The 20,134-nt window shown below is 50.8% G+C and overlaps 1 protein-coding gene across 1 annotated transcript; it reads left to right on the forward strand.

Annotated features, from left to right (window-relative positions):
- Window positions 1–1,399: 1,399 nt before the first annotated feature.
- Window positions 1,400–14,569, forward strand: Tgfb1 (transforming growth factor beta 1). Its single transcript, XM_036197439.1, has 6 exons — window positions 1,400–1,591; window positions 2,725–2,842; window positions 5,568–5,645; window positions 5,791–5,938; window positions 13,834–13,987; window positions 14,276–14,569. Exons 1-6 carry the CDS (start codon window positions 1,400–1,402, stop codon window positions 14,432–14,434), a joined length of 849 nt encoding a protein of 282 aa, XP_036053332.1. The 3' UTR covers window positions 14,435–14,569.
- The last annotated feature ends 5,565 nt before the right edge of the window (window positions 14,570–20,134 follow it).

Raw genomic sequence — 20,134 nt, forward strand, 5'->3', positions numbered from 1 at the left:
CCTTGCTCGGCTCAGAGGAGAAAAACCAAGACAGGTTTCATGAAGGGAGTGGTGATGAAGGCCTTGGAAACTCATCCCGATAGGTTTTCTCCTTAGTAAATGGGAACAATTCCTATGTGGTAAACACTGGCATAAAACAGCAGCACGTGGAAACACTCCCCCGACCCCAGACAGGGTTTCTCTGCGTAGCTCTGGCTGTTCTTGAACTCACTGAGATCCACCTGCCTCCACCTCCCACGTGCTGGGATTAAAGGTGTGACACCACCAAACATGGAAACATTGTTTTATTAGTTGTCCAACTGGGGCAATCCTGTGCCCCAACCAAGGTTTTAGAATAGATGGATCAGTTCCACTGGGTTTGGGGAGAGCCACAGGAAGCCAGGTGAAATGTGAGGGGACACTTTGGTTAACACTGCCCACTGCCTGTACAGACAACAAAGCTTGGGCCAAGGGGGACAATCCATGGGGGGGGGGGGAGGGGGGGCACCTCCTGCCGTGCCTTTATGCTGTGGGTCTGGGCCTGTGCACGTGGCTGCCCTGGTGACCTTGGCTGGTGACCTTGGCTGCCTGCCTTGCCTCCCGAGACCCGCCCTAGTTGCTCTGCGGCCCCCACTGTGAATGCAGAGGCCAGAGGCTCAGTGAACCCGTGAGAGGAATGGATGCTCTTGGTGCACATGGTGGTGACAGCGAGGACCACATCATTCAGAAATGAGTCTGCTGCTTTCCTGGCCACCCCCACCCAGAAGGAAGCTATGTGAGATTAAAGAGACCCTGAAGCCAAACCCGAGTCCGCCTGTGTGTTTGGGTGTGTCCAGGGTGGAATGGTGTGGGCACCAGAGAGCAGGAAGGACCAGCAAGGATCAGACCTCAGTCAGAGTTTGAGGTGAGATACCGAAGTATTTTCTTCTTCACAGCAGTAAGCCCAGAATTAAGAGCCAGGAGGTTCCAAAGTATCCTGTGTGTGTGTGTGTGTGTGTGTGGTGGAACAGCCTATGGCCTGCCTGGGAGCTCTTCCCACAGCAGATTGGAGAAACTATTCAGTTGTCTACGCATTTACACCCTCTTCTGTCCTACACAGGCACCAGGTGTGCACATTGTACACACACACACACACACACCACACAACACACACTTCACACACACACCACACACACACACACACCACACACACCACACAACTTCACACACACACAACATACACACAACACACAACACACACACACACACACACACACACACACACCACACACAGCCCAAACACCTGTATACACAAAATACAATTTAAAGTTAAAAAAAAAAAAAAGTATCAAGTGGACTGCTGACCTGGGGTTCTCAGGATCAGGGCTCATGGGTTCAGAAGTGGGATGCCCCTGTTCCTCCCATCCTTGTCACACACCTGATGCCTTCTCATTCTGTTCTTTCCCACCTAGCAATTTATGATAAAACCAAAGACATCCCACACAGTGTATATATGTTCTTCAATACGTCAGACATTCGGGAAGCAGTGCCTGAACCCCCATTGCTGTCCCGGGCAGAGCTGCGTCTGCAGAGATTCAAATCAAGTGTGGAACAACACGTGGAACTCTACCAGGTGAGGCTTTCAGCCTGAGAGGTGGCACACCATCAGTGCAGAGGTGTAGCCAGGTGGCCTAGTTTTGAAGGCTACGGAGTCTACATAGCCAGTCCTAGAGGACAGAAGACAGAATGTTGAGTCATAGGGTTTTGTTTTGTTTTGTTTTGAAGGAGTGGGGGGAGCTGAACTCTAAAAAGGCAGAAAGAACCAGGAGATGGATATCTGTGTTTGTAAATACTTGCCTAGAATCCCTCTATGAGGGGATGGAGGTGTAACTCAGAGGTAGAGCCCCTGCCTAGAATCCCCCAGTGAGGGGCTGGGGTGTGGCTCTGTGGTAGAGCCCCTGTCTAGAATCCCCCAGTGAGGGGCTGGGGTGTGACTCAATGGTAGAGCCCCTGCCTAGCATCTCCCAGTGAGGGGCTGGGGTGTGGCTCTTCCTCCCCCAGTGCTGAGATTAAAGGTATATGCCACCACTGCCTGGCCAAAAATCAATTTTTAAGCCTGAGTGTGGTGGCTCACACTTTTAATCCCAGCACTCAGGAAGCAGAGGCAGGAGGATCTCTGTGAGTTGGAGGCCAGCCTGGTCTACATAGTTAGGTCCAGAACAGCTAGGGCTACAGAGAGAGACCAGGCCTTTAAAAAAAAAAAAAAATCCATTGTTGGGAAGACTGTTCTGTACATGCACATGCAATAATAATTATAAGTAAAGTAATAAACTGTAAGCAAATAAATGAGAAAATTACCTCTCCCAAAGGCAGAGTGTCCAAAAGTGCTCAGTAATACAAGCAGCAACCATGTGCGTTGTGGGCCATCCCAGATGCCATGGCTGATCACTCCACCGTGAAAGAAACTGAGGCCTGGAAAGGGAGAGATGTACCCATGGCTCGCAGGCTGGGGTACAGGCTAAGGTGCCTCGTCGTGTCTTGACCACAGCCTGGGTTGTTTTTCTCCCATCTGCTTTCTGCTCTTGGGGGCTGTATGTGAGGGTGGAGCCCGCAGTGCTCCTGGTGTGCCGTGTCCAAAGCCAGTGTCTGTCTGGGCTTGGTCTGGAAGCCACCTTGTGCAGACAGGCAGCACAGGGTTGCAGTCAGGGTATCTGGGGGCATGATGGCAGCTACCCACTCCTCTTTGCTTTGTTTGTTTCCATTCAGAAATACAGCAACAATTCCTGGCGTTACCTTGGTAACAGGCTGCTGACCCCCACCGATACGCCTGAGTGGTTGTCTTTTGACGTCACCACAGTCGTACGACAGTGGCTGAACCAAGGAGGTGAGATTGCTTGTCTGTGCCCACTTCCAGTGGGGTCAGCTCTGTGGCTTGTCTTGGCATCGCCGGTGATGCCAAGCACCCCCTCACCCTCACCACACACACCTGATATGCCAAAAAGTACTCCATGGTTCTCACCGATGGATCAATCGGTGATTGATTGTGATTCCCTGAACTCTGCCAGGCGATGGTAGGGACGCAGCATTTCCCAAACAGCTCCTATCCTTGCCCTCAGTAGACCTCATGGTCCTTTGGATAACTGAAGGAAGAACCGACTTCCAGCTAGGTAGTGATGGCTCAGATTGGAGGTGGTTAGAGTTGAGCACTCAGGAGGTGCCTGACTGTCTGTATTAAATCGGTATTTAAGGAGGGCTTCCTGGAGGAGGGGGCATCTGAGGTAATGTCTGTGTGGTGAGTAGAAGCAACCAGGAAAAGGAGATACAAGAGTGTCCTGTACCAAGGCTCTGTAGCCAGGGAGATCCTGACATGTCTGTTTGTCAAGGAGGAAATAGTCTTTCCCTGTCTCTGTCTGCAGTACTTGGATTTGTGTCTTCTCTCATCCTTAGATTCATTCAGTAAATGCCGCAGGTTTCAGTTGTGTGTGGTCTTGTGCTAGAGGCTGAGAAGGACACAGTCATAACCTGGGTCCTGGCCTCACAAGGCCCACGAGGTCTCTTCAGACACCAGTAAGGTCTTATCAAAGCCCAAGCGGGTAGTAATGGCCCAGAAGGGAGACCTACCTACACAGAGCAGGCAGGGCGTGGATGAGGGAAGGTTCTGTAAAAACCCAGGGCAGCTTAGGATCTGGGAGGACTTCCTGGATGAGTGTGCATGTGGAGAGACTCATGGGATGTGTGGTTTAGCCAGAGGGAGGATGGGATTGAGCAGGCTGAATGACGAAAACCATTGGACAAAGGCTGAGAAGGATCTCTTCTCTCTCCATTGATGTTGAGTCTGAAGCATCCAGTGCAAGGCCTGGTATATACAGTAGGATCTTAAAGTATCATTTACGTATCCACTCAAGAAACGTCTCCCATAGCCAGGTGGTGGTGGCACATGCCTTTAATCCCAGTGCTCAGAAGGCAGGAACAGGTAGATCTCTTGAGTTCAAGGTCAGCCTGGTCTACAGAATGAGTTCCAGGACAGCCAAGGCTACACAGAAAAACCCTGATTCAGGAAAAAAAGAAAAAAGGAGACTTCTCCCTTGGTCTAGTAAGATGCCTCAGCAGGTAAAGGTGCCTGTTGCCAAGCTTAACCGCCTGAGTTCCATCCCCAGGACCCATATGGTAGAAGGAGAGGACAAACTCCTACTAGATAACCTCTGACCTCCATACACACCCTGATGCATGTGGGCTCCCCACAATCAATAGATAAAATTGGCCAAATGAGCAATTTATTATTTAAAAAAAAAAAAAAAGTCTACCAGTGCAGGGTAGAAAAGACAATCAGTTTATGTTTGCACCATGCCTTTGCCTATGGCTCCCTAAGTGGCCTTGGCCAAGTCACTTCCTTTCTGTGTGCCTTCATTTCCTGAATTATAAAATTGGGGTGTTTGAAGATTAAAGGACCTTACACAGAGTTTAGATCAGGGCCTGGCACCTGTGTTAGGTCTCACCTCACCACCGTACCAACACTGCTTCTGGCCCTTGGCACCTGGATCCCAGCGGTATGTTTATTTTTATGACTGAGGATCAGGTTTTGCAAGGCACAAAGAAAACAGGCCCAAGACAACAATGCATGATGGTACACAAGCCTACCAAGCCCTGCAGTTGGGAGGCAGAATCAAGAGGATGGGGGAGTTCAAGGACATTCTTAGACACATAGAGAATTTGAGGCCAGCCTGGGCTACAGGAGACCCTATCTCAAAGGAAAAAGAGGGCTGGAGAGATGGTTCAGTGGGCAAGAGCTTTCACATTGTAAGAATGAAAGCCTAAGTTTTTTTGTTTGTTTGTTTTTGTTTTGTTTTTTTGGGGGGGGGGTTTTGTGGAGCTGAGGATCAAACCCAGAGCCTTGCACTTGCTAGGCAAGCGCTCTACCACTGAACTAAAATCCCCAACCCCGAGAACCTAAATTCTAATCCCCAGCATCCATGTGAATACCCAGATGTAGCATATACCCATAACCCCAGCATTGTTGGGGGTTGAGTGTATGTGTGGAGACAGGCATACACACAGCTCTATGGCCAGCTAGCCTAGCCAAAGGAGCAAGTTCAAGTTCAGAGATCTGTCTCAAGACGATAAGGGGAAAAGCAATTGAGGAAGACACCCAACACTGAGCTGTGACCACACACACAAACACACTTTATATAATTATTCTGTATATATATATATATATAAATAGGCATTTGTGTGTGTGTGTGTGTGTGTGTGTGTGTGTGTGTGATTTTTTTTTTAAATGAAAGAAGGCAGGGGATGGATCTCTCCTGCATGTTCTACTAAGAAAGGCGTAAATAGTCAAGTAGAAATGTCAGAGCCCCTGCCTGTGATGGAGAAAGTCAAGGGATGTCACAGTGAGAGGCATGTGTCTCTTTCAGAGCCTCTCCGTGGGAGGGATTGATGTTTGAGCTGAGCCCTGAATAAGGGAGAGAAGAGGCCAGCAACTCAAAGAATAGGAGCAAGAGTGAGGGGTGGTGGGGTGACACAGGAAGGAGCCCCTGGGGTTGGCAGCTTCCGGCCTCCTCCCTTAAGCCAGATGAGTCATAACCTCAGACTCCTTCCCTCTCCCACAGACGGAATACAGGGCTTTCGCTTCAGCGCTCACTGCTCTTGTGACAGCAAAGATAACGTACTCCACGTGGAAATCAACGGTGAGCCAGCTTCCTGGGTCCAGCCCGATGCCTGCTGTGGTCTCTGTGTCTGTGCATGCATGTTGAAATCTCATTTGCTCCTTGTTCACCCACACATCCCTCTAAATGTGTGTATATCTTTCACCCCACCTCCAAACCCAAACAGGGATCAGTCCCAAACGTCGAGGTGACCTGGGCACCATTCATGACATGAACCGACCCTTCCTGCTCCTCATGGCCACCCCACTGGAGAGGGCCCAGCACCTGCACAGCTCAAGGAACCGCAGAGCCCTGGATACCAACTACTGCTTCAGGTGAACTTCCACTGAGGCTGTGGAAGCCTGGGGCTTGACTGCAGTCTGTGGACTGGTGTGCCACCATTGATGTTTGGCTAGTACTCTTAGCTTGGAGGGCTTGGGGATGAGTTCCTGATTCTGTGGACAGCTGGGAGTCCTAGAATAATGAATGGGGTGTTTTCTTGCAAGAGTGTTGGGATCAGAGAATTCAGGAAGGTTGGCACTCTTGTTAGAAGTCTGTGTTGGAAGGTCAGCTTGTTGGATTTTAAGTTCTGGATAGCTGGACTTCTGCCATATTGGAATTCTAATGAAAGAACAATTTAATGTGAGCAATTGGGTGTTGACTTCAGGAAAACAGGACTGTTGGGATCCTAGCATTTGGGCTCAGAATCAGAAAGTGGTCTGCATTGGGTTCCCACACTCTTGGCAGACTGTGGTCTGTTGGCTGATGCGGAGTGGTGAATACTGGGCTCGGAATGGTGGGATCTGGTATGGGGATGTTAGCACCAAGGCCGGAGGTGGAGAAAGCCAGAATGTGAGTCTCCTGAGGGTCAGCAAACTTGTTCTTACAATGTTGTTGCTTGAGGAAGTTAGGAGGTGAGACTTCCTGAGATGTAGGCTTAGAGGTTGCAGTGTGGAATACAGCATTGAAATACGAGACTCTGAGGAGCTGAGATCATCTAGAGTCAGAAAGTGGGCCTTCTGGAGTGTCCAGATTGCTGACAGAATGGCAAACTCTTTCTGTTCGTTGTTTTTAAATTATATCTGTGAGTGTGTGTGTGTGTGTGTGTGTGTGTGTGTGTGTGTGTGTGAGAGAGAGAGAGAGAAGGGCATCTGGGTCACATGACACGGATGTGTGAAGGTCACAGGACAGTCTTTGGGTCTTTGGGAGTCAGTTCTCTCCTTCCACCATGTGGTCCCAGAAGTAGAACTCGGGTGATGAGGATTGGCAGCATGCGCCTTCCCCACCAAGCCATCTTGTAGCCCTGCTTTGCTCTGTTTTTGTTTTAGGCAGGGCTTTGCTATGTGTTCCAGGCTGGTCTCAAATTCACTTCTTTAGCTCAGGCTGTCTTGAATTCTCTGGCCTGGGATTACAGGTGCTTACAACCGCTCAGTTCCAGAAGGTGAACTCATACCAAGCCTCTGCAGATGCGAGAAAGTTGAAATGCTAAATCCTAGAAGGTTTGAAGTCCAGGGTTGGAGTGTTAAGAGATGAGAGCAGTGAGCTGACCTGCCCCTTCTCTTCTTCAGACTGCATAGAGTGTGGTGCTCCGAGTCAGCCCTTGGCTCGACTCAGTCTTCCTCCTTGGCACCGTCACCACCTTTTGCTATCAACCTTCACATAGGAGCAGATCAAGGTTTTGGCAGATGAATAACAGTATGGGTAGCTCCGCAAGCTCGGTTCCCCCACACCGGAAAGCAAACCTAGGGAGTCATGAAAACCTCTCTCTGTTTTGGCTGTGCCTGATGTATATGTGGCCTCTGGAAATCCAGACTCAAGGTCATGCTTGTGTAGCAAGAACTTGACTCCTGGAGCCATGCCCCCAGCTGTGACTGCCAAGATGGTGCATGGAAGAGCATGGTGCCACCTAGGAAGGCTTGTCAAATAGAGCGACCATGATCTGATGGGGACTGTAGCTGCCAACTACTGTGTGTCCCTGAAACAGGGACAGACAAACAATACTAAGCAGCACCACAGGTGGTGGGAATACAGATACCTAGCAGAATACAGATGGTGGGAAACCTTGTCAGTTTCTTCAACGAATACAGTACAGAGAGGGAGGGAGATACACAGTCAGCAGCAGGAAGAGAGGGAGAAAGAGGTAGGAACAGGACAGAGGGGAGAGAGAGAAAGGAAGGAAAGGAAGGAAGGAAGGAAGGAAGGAAGGAAGGAAAGAAGGAAGAAAAGACATATATGGAGTATTTTGGGAACTATGAACTCTGAGCAGTATTTGAATTTTAGTAAGTTGCTACTAAGTTCTTACCTAGAATTTTATTGTTGTTATTGCTGCTTTTGTGATTCTGAGGAGGGAACCCAGCACCTTATACATGGTAGAGAAGCAGTCTCCCACACCCCCAGCCCCTCACTGGGGGACTCTAGGCAGGGGCTCTACCACTGAGCCACACCCCAGCCCCTCACTGGGGGGTTCTAGGCAGGGGCTCTACCACTGAGTCACACCTCCAGCCCCTCACTGGGGGATTCTAGGCAGGGGCTCTACCACTGAGCCACACCCCAGCCCCTCACTGGGGGATTCTAGGCAGGGGCTCTACCACTGAGCCACACCCCAGCCCCTCACTGGGGGATTCTAGGCAGGGGCTCTACCACTGAGCCACACCCCAGCCCCTCACTGGGGAATTCTAGGCAGGGGCTCTACCACTGAGCCACACCCCCAGCCCCTCACTGGGGGATTCTAGGCAGGGGCTCCACCACTGAGCCACACCCTCAGCCCCTCACTGGGGGATTCTAGGCAGGGGCTCCACCACTGAGCCACACGCCAGCCCCTCACTGGGAGAGTCTAGGCAGGGGTTCTACCACTGAGCCACACGCCAGCCCCTCACTGGGGGATTCTAGCAGGGGCTAGAGTCACTGAGCATATTGATTTATACTTTTGGCTCATTTTTACATTTTAAAATACTTTTCACTTTCTTAGAGAAAGTGAACTTTCTACAAAAGCCAAATAAACAAATGAAAAGAATAAGGGGCAGAAAGGAAGTAGGTAAAATGAAATTAGCCACAAGTTGGCAACTGTTGACACTTATAATTGTAAGGATGTGAACTAGTTAGAATCCAAATTCAGCCAGGCAGTCGTGGCACACGACTTTAATCCCAGCACTCGGGAGGCAGAGGAAGGTGAATCTCTGTGAGTTCAAGGCCAGCCTGGGCTACAGAGTGAGTTCCAGGACAGCCAGGGCTACACAGAGAAACCCTGTCTCAAAAAACAAGATGAAAAACAAAAAACAAAATCCATAATTCAGAAGTCCAATATGTAGCTGGCCATGGTGGACACAGCCATAATCCCAGCCCTGGGGCAGTAGAGGCAGAGAAGCAGGTGTTTGACAGAGAGAGCCTGTCTCATAAAATATGAATAATAATAATGATAATAAAATAAATGGGGAGTGATACTTAACCTTTGATAAAGGCTATGTAAATATCCCTGTACCACAAAAAGTTGTACAATCTGAACTGCTTCTTCTAGTCGGGAATTCAGTTTGTATTGTAACAGTCTCCAGATTGGCAAAGGAGGCTTGGAAAAGTCATTGTGCAGCCGGGCAACACCTAGGACTACTTCCCAGGAAGCCTGGTATGTCATGGTCACCTGGAGAGCTATTGTTCTTCAGCCCAGCACCTGTGGTTCATCAGGAATGAGCAGGTGGAGTCCACAGGGACCGCAGTGTCATGAGTTGGGAATTCTGTGGCTCTTGTCCTGGGGGTTGCTCATGATCATTGCTCACTCCCCTTGCAGCTGCATTGTCCCATTGTGTCTCCTTCCAGAATGTCTCCCTGTGGTATACCTACATACATCCTTGGATGCTTTATTTTTCGTTGTTTGAAACAAGGTCTCCTTATATAGCCCTGTCTAGCTTGAAACTTCCTGAATAGATAGACCATGGCTTCAAACTTGAAACATTCTTCTCATTTCTGCTTGCTTATTGCTGGAATTACAGGTGTGCAAAGCCATATCTGCCCAGCTCATGTTCTTTTTTAGTGTGCCAAATTTTAATGAGTTTATTTTGTTTTGTTTGCTTGTTTTTCCAAGTCAGGGTTTCTCTTTTAGTCTTGGCTGCCCTGGAACTCACTCTGTAGACCAGGCTGGCCTCAAACTCACAGAGATCTGTTTGCCTCTGCCTCCCGAGTGCTGGAATTAAGGGTGAATGCCACCACTGCCTGGCCAAATTTTATTTTATTTTTATCATTTTATTTTACATGTATAGATGTTTTGTCTGCATGGATATATGTGCACTGTGTGCATTCATGGTGCCCACAGGGACCAGAAGACGGTGTTGGATCCTCTGGAACTGGAGTTACAGATGGTTTTGAGCCTCCATGTGGGAGCTGGTAATTGAACCCAGGTCCTCTGCAGTAACAGCCAGTGTGCTTAACCACTGAGCCATCTCCCACTGCCCACATTTTATTTATTTATTTTTTGTTTGTTTTTTGTTTTTTTGAGCTGAGGATCGAACCCAGGGCCCTGTGCCTGCTAGGCAAGTGCTCTACCACTGAGCTAAATCCCCAATCCCTGCCCACATTTTAGAATTATTTTTAGGTGTCGTGAAGAGGAAACTTGTATTTTCCTTCTTTGAGTTACTTTATTCTGTTTCTAAAAATAACCACAGGCTACTGCTGAGATTTAGGAAATCCAGAAAGCTATTACATATATCCTGCCAGCCTTTATTTGTAATGGAATTTGATTTATACTATACCTGCATCTTTATATCATCATTCTGATTCATGCCGTGAACACAGATGCTAAAGTGTTCTTTTTGGTCAGCCTGGGCTACATGATGAAACCTTGTTTTAACTATCCTCCCTCATTTGGGGATCATGCAGGGTGAGGTGGGAATTGCCTGTAATCCTAGCATTTGGGAGGCTAAGGCAGGATTATCAGGAGTTCAAGTCTAGCCTGGGCTACATAACAAAACCCAGTCTGAAAAAAATGAAAGACTGACCAGCACTCAGAAGGCAGAGGCAGGTGGATCTCTGGAGTTTGAGGCCAGCCTGGTCTACAGAGTGAGTTCTAGGACAGCTAGGGCTACAGAGAGAAAGTCTCTCTTAAAAAACAAAAAAGAAACAAACAAACAAAAAAACCCAGTAGTAATATGGGGGCTGGAGAGATGGCTCAGAGGTTAAGAGCACTGACTTCTCTTCCAGAGGTCCTGAGTTCAATTCCCAGCAACCACACGGTGGCTCACAACCATCTGTAATGAGATCTGGCGCCCTCTTCTGGCCTGCAGGGATACATGCAAGCAGAACATTGTATACATAATATGTAATTTTAACAGTTCATACACCCAGCATTTATTGAATATCCATTCTTTAAGAGACACTTTCCCAGCTGGGTGGTAGTGACACACACCAGCCTGGTCCACAGAGCTAGTTCTAGACAGCCAAGGCTACACAGAGAAACTCTGAGGGGGGGGGGGCCTTTCCCATGGTGAGAGGGAGACAAATAATCGTGGGTAAAAATAATGCTGACATATTCTGAGAAGGAAGATAAATCTGGCAAAGGGGCCAGGTTAGAAGCCAGGCCAGGAAAATTATAGGAAAATGAATATTAGAAGCCAAGTGTGGTGGTACATATTTGTGATCCCAGCACTTGAGAGGCAGAGGCAGGAGGATCGGGAGTTCAGGGTCAGCCTCGGCTACAAAGGGACTTGGAGTCTAGCCTTAGCTACATGAAAGCCTGTCTCAAAAAAGGAAAACAAATGAACAACAAAAAAATATTGGGAAGCCCAGTGGTGGTGGCGCACGCCTTTAATCCCAGCGCTCGGGAGGCAGAGCAGGCGGAGCTCTGAGTTCGAGGCCAGCCTGGGCTAGAACGAGTTCCAGGACAGCCAGGGCTACCCAGAGAAACCCTGTTGGAAGGAAGGAAGGAAGGAAGGAAGGAGTGAAGGAAGAAAGAAGGAAGGAAGGAAGAAGGAAGGAAGAAAGAAGGAAGGAAGAAGGAAGACTATTTAATTTTCCTATTCTGATTAAGACTGTGCTACAGTGGAAATTTCAGATGTAGACAGAAGCAGTAGAGGTAATATAGCCCTCTTCCAGCATCTAACATTATCAGAATTTCTGACCCACTTCAAATATGGGCAGTTTGGGGCTGGAGAGATGGCTCAGCAGTTAAGCTGTTTTTCCAGAGGACCTGGGTTCAGTTCCTGGCACTCCACATGGTCACTTACAACCATCTACAACTCCAGTTCCAAAGTACCTGTCACCTTCTTCCAGCCTCCTTGGGCATTGCACACACATGGTGCACATAAAACTTATGTAGGCACACACATACACACAAATAAAAATGAATACATAAATCTTTAAAATATAGAAGAAGCCAGGTGTGGTGGCACACACCTTTAATCCCAGCACTCGGGAGGCAGAGGCAGGCGCATCCCTGAGTTCGAGGCCAGCCTGGGCTACAGAGCCAGGGGACAGCCAGGGATACACAGAGTAACTCTATCTCAAAACAAACAAACATCAAAAACCTACAGAGACTCACATTTTCTTGTAATAATTGTAGCATTAAATTCCCAGGATGGAATTTAACAATTGTTTCGATGGACACTTTGGGTGGTAGTGCACAAGGCCCATTAGAGAAGGCTGTGTTGATTTATGTAATGGATACTCACTGAGCATCTGCTGCACCCAGGTGCTGTTTCAGGTGTTAAAGATCTCTGGGTGATGGACAGTTGAGCTAAGGTGGATAAACACACTTTTATTTACTTATTTGTTTTGAGGCAGGGTTTCACCATGTAGCCATAGCTGTCCTGGAATTCCCAAAGATACAACCCTTTCTGCTTCTCTGCTGGGATTACTGCCATGTACACTACCATGCATGGGTTTATTTTTATATGTTGTTGGTTGTTCTTTAACTCTTTTGGGGGGCCTGCCACCCAACTCCCAAAGAAATCACACATGGAGGCTTTTCTTAATTATAAATGCCTGGCCTTAGCTTGGCTTGTTTCTTGCCAGCTTTCCTTAAGTTATCTTGTCTACCTTTTGCTTCTGGGCTTTTACCATAATCTTATTTGTGTAAATCTTACTCTTACTCTGTGGCTGGCTGGGTGGCTGACCCCTAGCATCCTTTCCTCCTGGGTCTCTCCTATTCCCAGATTTCCCCTTCTATTTATTCTCTCTGCCTGCCAGTCCCAGCTATCTTTTCTCCTGCCTAGCCATTGGGTGTTCAAGTCTTTATTAGACCAGCGGGTGTTTTAGACAAGCAAAATATCACAGCTTCACAGAGTTAAACAAATGCAACACAAACAAAAGTAACACACCTTAAAATAATACTCACAAGCACACACACACACACACACACACACACACACACACACACCCTGTGGCACACATGAAGAGGGCAGAGGACAACTTTGTGGAGCCTGTTCTCTCCTTCCATGCTTATGTGGGTTTGGGGGAGCCACGCTCAGGCTATCAGGTTTTCAAGGCTTCTTTATCTGCTGACCCTGAGCCAAGCTTAAGTGAAGTAAGTAAAGGAAGAAGTCAGGCAAACAACACGTGCAAAGGCCGAGGTAGGCCTCGATTGTGTTTTGGCTTTTTGGGATGGTCTCACGTAGCTCAGGCTGACCTCAAACACACTATGTCTCCAAGGAGGACCTTGAATTTCTCATCATCCTGCTTTATCTCCCAAGTGCTGGGATTACAAGTGTGTGTCCCTGGCTAGGACTGTGTCTGGGGATTAGAGAGAGGAAGCCTTTGTGACTGATGTGAAGGTGGGCGAGAGAGAAGGCTGAGGGAAGCCAGATCTGGTGCACCTGTGACTCGTGGTGGTGACTTAGGCATTGGCTATAAATTGGACATAGGAGTGATGTGGCAAGCCAGTGGCCTCTGAAGATAGCAGTCATTTTGTTTGTGCCATCCAGCATCACAGGGCCTCACAAAGTAGTGGTTCCGTAAACATTCGTTGTACAAACAGGACATGTCAGCAGCACCCGTGGGGCCCTGGGATGACTCTTTGGTGTTCCATGTATGGATGCGATGTGATTTTATCATGTCCTCCCCTTGGGTGCTCATGGGGCTTTCTCAGTGCTAGGCCCTGTGGGATGGGCTTCGCCAGGGGCCTGGGTGGCGGCTCTCAGTGTTACTGTTATCACAGGGGGCTTGGGGAGGCTGAGCTGAGGACACCCTACAGGCTGGAGGGGGCAGCATGGCTGTCCCTGCTCCTGACCTGCATTCCTCCTGCCCACAGTTCCACAGAGAAGAACTGCTGTGTGCGGCAGCTGTACATTGACTTTCGCAAGGACCTGGGCTGGAAGTGGATCCACGAGCCCAAGGGCTACCATGCTAACTTCTGTTTGGGGCCCTGTCCCTACATTTGGAGCCTGGACACACAGTACAGCAAGGTGGGTCTGGCTCGTGGGTCAGGATGGAGCAAAGACTGGGGGGGGGGGGGGGAAGCTTGGACCAGTGCGGAGTCAGCGGGGTAGGGTGAAAGGGAAGCAGACGAGACAGAAATAGCGAGAGGCAGAGGATAAGGACAGATAACAGATAAGAGAGACAGAGACAGAGCAATGGGAAGAGAGAGATGGGTGAGACAGGGAGATGAGGTGGGAGTTGGGGAGAGACAGATGGAGAGACTTACTGAAGGGGAGAGCCCGTGGACCCTGGTCGTGACCCTGGCCCGCCCGCAGGTCCTTGCCCTCTACAACCAACACAACCCAGGTGCTTCGGCGTCCCCGTGCTGTGTGCCACAGGCGCTAGAGCCGCTGCCCATCGTGTACTACGTGGGCCGCAAGCCCAAGGTGGAGCAACTGTCCAACATGATCGTGCGCTCCTGCAAGTGCAGCTGAGGCCCCGCCCCGCCCCGCCCCGCCCGGCAGGCCCGGCCCCGCCCCCGCCCCGCCCCGCCCGCAGCGCCCGGGGCTGTATTTAAGGACACCTGCACCCCCAAGCCCACCTCGGGGAGGGGGGTCCATTAAAGGTGAGAGAGGACTGGTGGTCTCCGTGTTATTGGGCGCCGGACTGCGTCTCCCTCCTTGCTGAGGCTCGGGCGCCTTGTGCCATCCTGTGCCGCTGTCTCCAGCACTCCTTACCCAGCCTGCTTTGAAAACTCAGGGTTCCAGTGGGAAACCCCTATTAGACTCAGGGATGGAGCTCCTTCGGCGCTGTTCACAGTGCCTTATACCTCGGAGCATCCGCTGAGACAATCCGCAGAGAGCCTTGGGTCCTGCTGCTGTCTGGGATGAGGATGAAGAAGAGCTAAAAATACTGGTTCAGCTGGTTGTGGTGGCCGACGAGATGACTCCCAGCACTCAGGAGGCAGAGGCAGGGGGATTTCCTGGTTTGAGGCCAGCCAGGGCTATATGGTGAGACCTCGTCTCAAGCAACCAACAACAAAATACTGGTTCAAAGTGGGGTGTGGGGTGCCGTAAATGCCAGCATTGGGAAGACAGGAGGAAAAGGAATTCTGGGCTACATAGTGAATTGGAGACCAACCTGGGCTATCAGACCGGGTCTCAAAACAATTCAGTGGCTGGTGGTGGTGGTGGTGGTGACTATGTAGCAGAGTGAAAAGCTTGGGGTGGGGGGTGGGGGGAGGCAGAGCTACAGGGAGGAAGTGGCATTTGAGACTGGAAGGAAGTTTGGGGGGGGTTACGCTTGGAAGACCGGAAGTGACAGGTGACAACCACCTTGGGGTGTACCGACCAGTGAGGAAAGAGACCAGTGTGACTGAAGAGAGCAAGGGAAGAGAGTTAGGGGCCTTGTCAGATCTGAGCCAGCACGAGGCTGGGAGTGACAACCCTCCTACAGGTCAGGTGTGTGGCCCGCCTCCCTGGCTCACCGCACTCTTCCCACAGAGCATCGGGGCAGGGCTTGGCAAACGTTGGCCCAAAGCCTACCCCAGCCTACCCCAGCCTACTGCCTGTTTCTGTAAATAAGTTCTGTTCGCCCACAGCCACACTCGGTGCTTCCTCCACGTAATGTCTGTAGCCATGTTACTGCTGGTGCACCATAATGGAGTGTACGCAGGGCCAGAAATACCACCTGGCCCTTCAGAACAAGCCTGCCAAGATGGGCGTGGTGATACATGCCTGTGATTTTTGGCAGGAGGCAGAGGCAGGAGGATCACTGCAAGTTTACAGCCAACCAGAGCTAAATAATATGGGGAGTCTTGACTCAACATTTCCCATTCTCTCCAAAAGCTTGCTTTTTGGGGGGTACTGTTTGCCCTTTATAGGTAGAAGTACTGACCCACAGGAGCCCTTATTTTTTAAATCCACTCTAGAGCTAGTGAGTGGCAGAGCTGGGATTTGAAGCCAGGGTCTGCACATGTACCTAAGACTGCTTTCTTGATCATATCAGCCCCAAAAGAACCTGGAGGACACGGGAGCATGAGCATTACCAGATGACGGTAGAAACTGAATTCAGAGGCTTAGTTTCTTAGTAAGTCACTTAGAGTAAAGAGAGGAGAGGTGTGTGGTGTGAGCATAACCTTGGGAAAGTAAGTTATCTAGGCAACAAATACCCGTGGCCTGAGCCCAGCAGGCCCTGTGCCATTTCACCCCTTCCCATCTGTTGGGGTGAGCTTGTGAATTCTTTCCTGCTTCCTCTTTCTCCATCCAGTTTCCTTTCCCCCCTGAGTTTCACTTCCCCACCCTCTGCCTTTCTCATGCCCCTGGGACTCCTGGACTTGCTTTTCACTCAGGGAATGTCCGGAAGGGAGGCTGATGGAGGGCAGAGTTCCCTTGATCTGACCGCTGACCATACTGAGACAAGGTGAGTAGGTTCTAGCCTCCCCACCTCTTCCCATTCTGAGTCTGAGAGCCTCCGAGGACCAGGTTGGGGCTGGCTTGGCAGCAGGCCGATCTCAATCTGCAAGGACATTTGTCATCACCACTAGCTCACACTGAGGCCTGGCCTCAAGAGGGAGAGATCTAAGATACAACAATCTGGACTGTAGTCACTGGAGCCCCTCAAGACCTGCTCAACACTCCACCACCTCCAGCAGAAGCCACAATGTGGACAGTGTCCCACAAACACATTCACTTCTCAGGACTAGTGACACCTGGCCGTCGTCACAGACCACACATACACAGACTATACACAGCCCAGCCCTGGAGCCCCACAGAGTTTGATAGAAAAGGCTGCCACACAAATATATTCCACAGGGCCATGGTTCCTCCACTTGCCAGACAGATTCACAGTGTCACACACACCAGACACACATCACAGCATCAGAGCCCTTTTTTGGAAACAAGACTCCCCCCAGCAGTTACACAAACATCCTCCACGGGGTCATGGTCATTGCGTGACCCATCACAAACCCACTCATACCACACACACTGAGCTTTTATACACGTCACAACTCTGGCCAGACTACCAGCAGGTCACAGCTACCGTCTGGCACCCTTCACACACACCCACTTGCCTGGGGAGTCCCAAGTGGCCTCGCAGATCCAGACACAGTCACACCCAGGATCCCAGACGTAGTGGCTCCCACGCACCCAGCCACACCCCCGGGATTGCTGAGCCCTTAGACCAGACCTTTACTCTGGAGCCCGCTTGTGGACATGACAAGTGCTGGCTGTGCCCCATGCTCTGCCCACGGGTGACATAGCCTGCCCACCTGCCTGTTGCTCCTAGACAGGCCTGGCTGCCCGGCAGGCCTGGGGGAGGGTAAATTGCAGGCTCAGCTCTTCTGACACTGACCTGCTGCCCTGACACTTGGCTTCAGCGGGTGGCCTGACCCAGCACAGCTGGGACACAGCTACCCACAATCATTTACCTCAGGCAGGACAGGGCACAGGGTCGCCGACTAGTCCCGACCCTTAGGCAGCAGGGGCACGGGGGAAGTCGTGGCGGGGGAGCCTGGGTTCCGGTTGGAACCCAGGTTTCCCGTCCAGCTTCTAGAGCAGGAAGCAGCCAAGGAGGCCTGCACAGGCCTTCCTGGACCTGCTGTGTCTGGGGGGGGGGGGGGGAGGGGGAGAGAGACAGGAAGAAGATTTCCCTTGAAGCCTATTCCCTGGTATATACTGTACCAATGTGTTTTGTTCCTAGTGTGACCTTACAGGTGTTCATAGTGTATGTGCTCTCTCTCTGTCTGCCCACTCCCCCCCCCCCCCCGCCCCGTGCCTGAGGGCTTTTGGCCTGCATGGCATTGTCAGTTTGGGGTGTCTGTGTCTGTGGCTAGTGCCACATTTCTGCTGAGTGCCTGCCACTTCATATTCCAGCTGGACAAGCTGGGATACTTTTTATGGGTTCTCTGCTGGCACTGTTTGCCGGCGAGAGAGTATATACCAGGGGGCTGCGGATCTGGGAGAGTTTTGAGTTGGCTTCTGCGCCCCACCCCCAGCACCTTCACAGTTCTCTGGGTGTAAATGTCTGCACTTAGTGTCAGCTCTACTTGAAACCAGGGTGTTTTCTGTGCGTTTGCTGGTCTGTGAAGGATTTTTTGGGAAAGGTTGTGTGTTTTGTTTCTTACATGAGCTGTTTTTGATGCACACGTATGATTGTAACCAGTGTTTGTGTCTCTTGTGGGTAGGTGATTTGTAATTGTGTGTGTGTACTTTAAGAGTTAGTTTAATGTCTTTAATTATGTGTATGGGAGGGTGTAAGTGCATGGGAGTGCTGGTTCCAGTGGAGGTCAGAGGCGTCAGAATCTCCTGGAACTGGAGTGACAGGGTAATTGTGAGCATTACCTGACATGGGTGCTGAGAACCAAACCTACACCCTCTGGAAGAGGTGTAAAGGCTCCACATGCTCAGCCATCTTTCTGGCCCATCGAGAATGCTCAAGTTGGAACTAGGACTTCAAGTGTGCTGGGGATGTCATTGTACTATTTAATCACATCTTCAGCCTCAGGGATGCACGTAGCCCAGGCTGGCTCCGAACTTGAACTCTTAGGTCTCCTGCTTCTCTCTGTGGAGTGCTCGAATTACAGGTTTTATGCAGCATTGAGGATGAAGCCCCAGGCAAGCATTGTACTGACTAAGTCATACCCCCAGCCCAGGAGACTACATTTTGTGATTAGAATGTTTCGTTCATAGTCCAACACATATTTCACAGTTTGTATCCATGGTGTGTCTCCAGTGTGAGACATGCTGGGCTCTGAGGCCTGCATCTCCTTTTTTAGACTCTGACATCAGTGAGGGTGGGTGTCTGTGAGCAGGTGGGGAGTCAGCATTGGTGTGCCCTCCCATGCATGGGCTGGTGAATTCAGTATGTGAGTTGTATGGGTCACTTTTTTTTTAATATTTATTAAAATTTTTTCATTTTACATACCAACCGCAGTTCCCCCTCCCTCCCCTTCTCCCGCCTCCTCCCCTCCCTCCCACTCTGCCCCCATCCACTCCTCAGAGTGGGTAAGGCCTCCCATGGTAGCCAACAAAGTCTGGCATACCAAGTTGAAGGAGAGCCTAGCCCCTCTCCATTGTATCAAGGCTGAGCAAGGTATCCCACCACAGGGAATGGGCTCCAAAAAGCCAGTTCATGCATCTGGGATAAGTCCTGGTCCTGCTGCCAGGGACCCCACAAACAGATCAAGCCACACAACTGTCACCCACATTCAGCGGGCCTAGTTCGGTCCCATGCAGGTTCGTATGGGTCACTTTTGAAAGTGTTTGGAGGTGTCAACACTAGGATTGTAGTGGGTGTGGGTGTGGAGGGGAGGCCCGGGGAGGCCTTTCACTGTATGCTGGTGTTTTCAAAGGAGGGAACTTCCTATCTTGTGAGGCCATTGGCTGTTGTGTGACCAGTGCTGGTTGGCCTATGTGCTGAGTGGAGCCTGTCTGCGGTGTCCCCTTGCTGGCGGGTGCCACGCTGGCTCAGGGCTGGCTGTGGCAGTGAGCAGGGCAGGGCAGGGGCTGTGGTGGGCACTGGCCTTATGCCCAGCCTGAGTATAAATATCCCCAGGCTGCCTGCTGCTGTTTACTCGGCCCCAGCAGGTCCTTGGTGGTGGTGGGGGGGGGGTGACCAGGCCACAGCACAGACATTTCCTTCTGCTCAGGCCAGCAGCTCTCGTGGGTGGGGACAAGGTGGTGACCCCTTGTTTTAGGTTCCTAGGGGCCACCAGTGGAACTCTGACCTGGATTTCCCAGGGTCTGGGAGACAGACAGAGAAAGAGATGGACCAGGAGACAGCAGGGAAAAAGTGAGAGTGAAGGCCAGCAGGGAGGGGGTAGAGGGGGCGGGCTACAGATGACAAGGGATGGAGAGGTGTGTTTGGGGACTGAGAGCAGAGGGAGGAAGGGGAGAGGAGGATGGGAGACATGGGGCCCAGATGGGAGAGGAAGGAAATGTGGACAGTGTGGGGTCGGGTAGGCAGGGACCTCTCCAGAAAGGAGCCACGGTTGGGGGAGCAGGCAGGCAGAGAGGTGGGGGTAGGCACTATAGGCCAGGGCAGGACAGACAGGAGACATGGAGGTGGAGGCCGGATGCTCTCCCCTCCCTGACTCAGCCTCTCCGCCCACCCCATCCCCAGGACCCAGATCAGAGGCAGAGGCGCCAGTCACTGTGGGGGCTGCCCAAGCAGGGTGTGCCTTTGCTGTCTGC

Source organism: Onychomys torridus, chromosome 1 (genome assembly GCF_903995425.1).
Source record: "Onychomys torridus chromosome 1, mOncTor1.1, whole genome shotgun sequence".
In the NCBI taxonomy this organism is placed as follows: domain Eukaryota; kingdom Metazoa; phylum Chordata; class Mammalia; order Rodentia; family Cricetidae; genus Onychomys; species Onychomys torridus.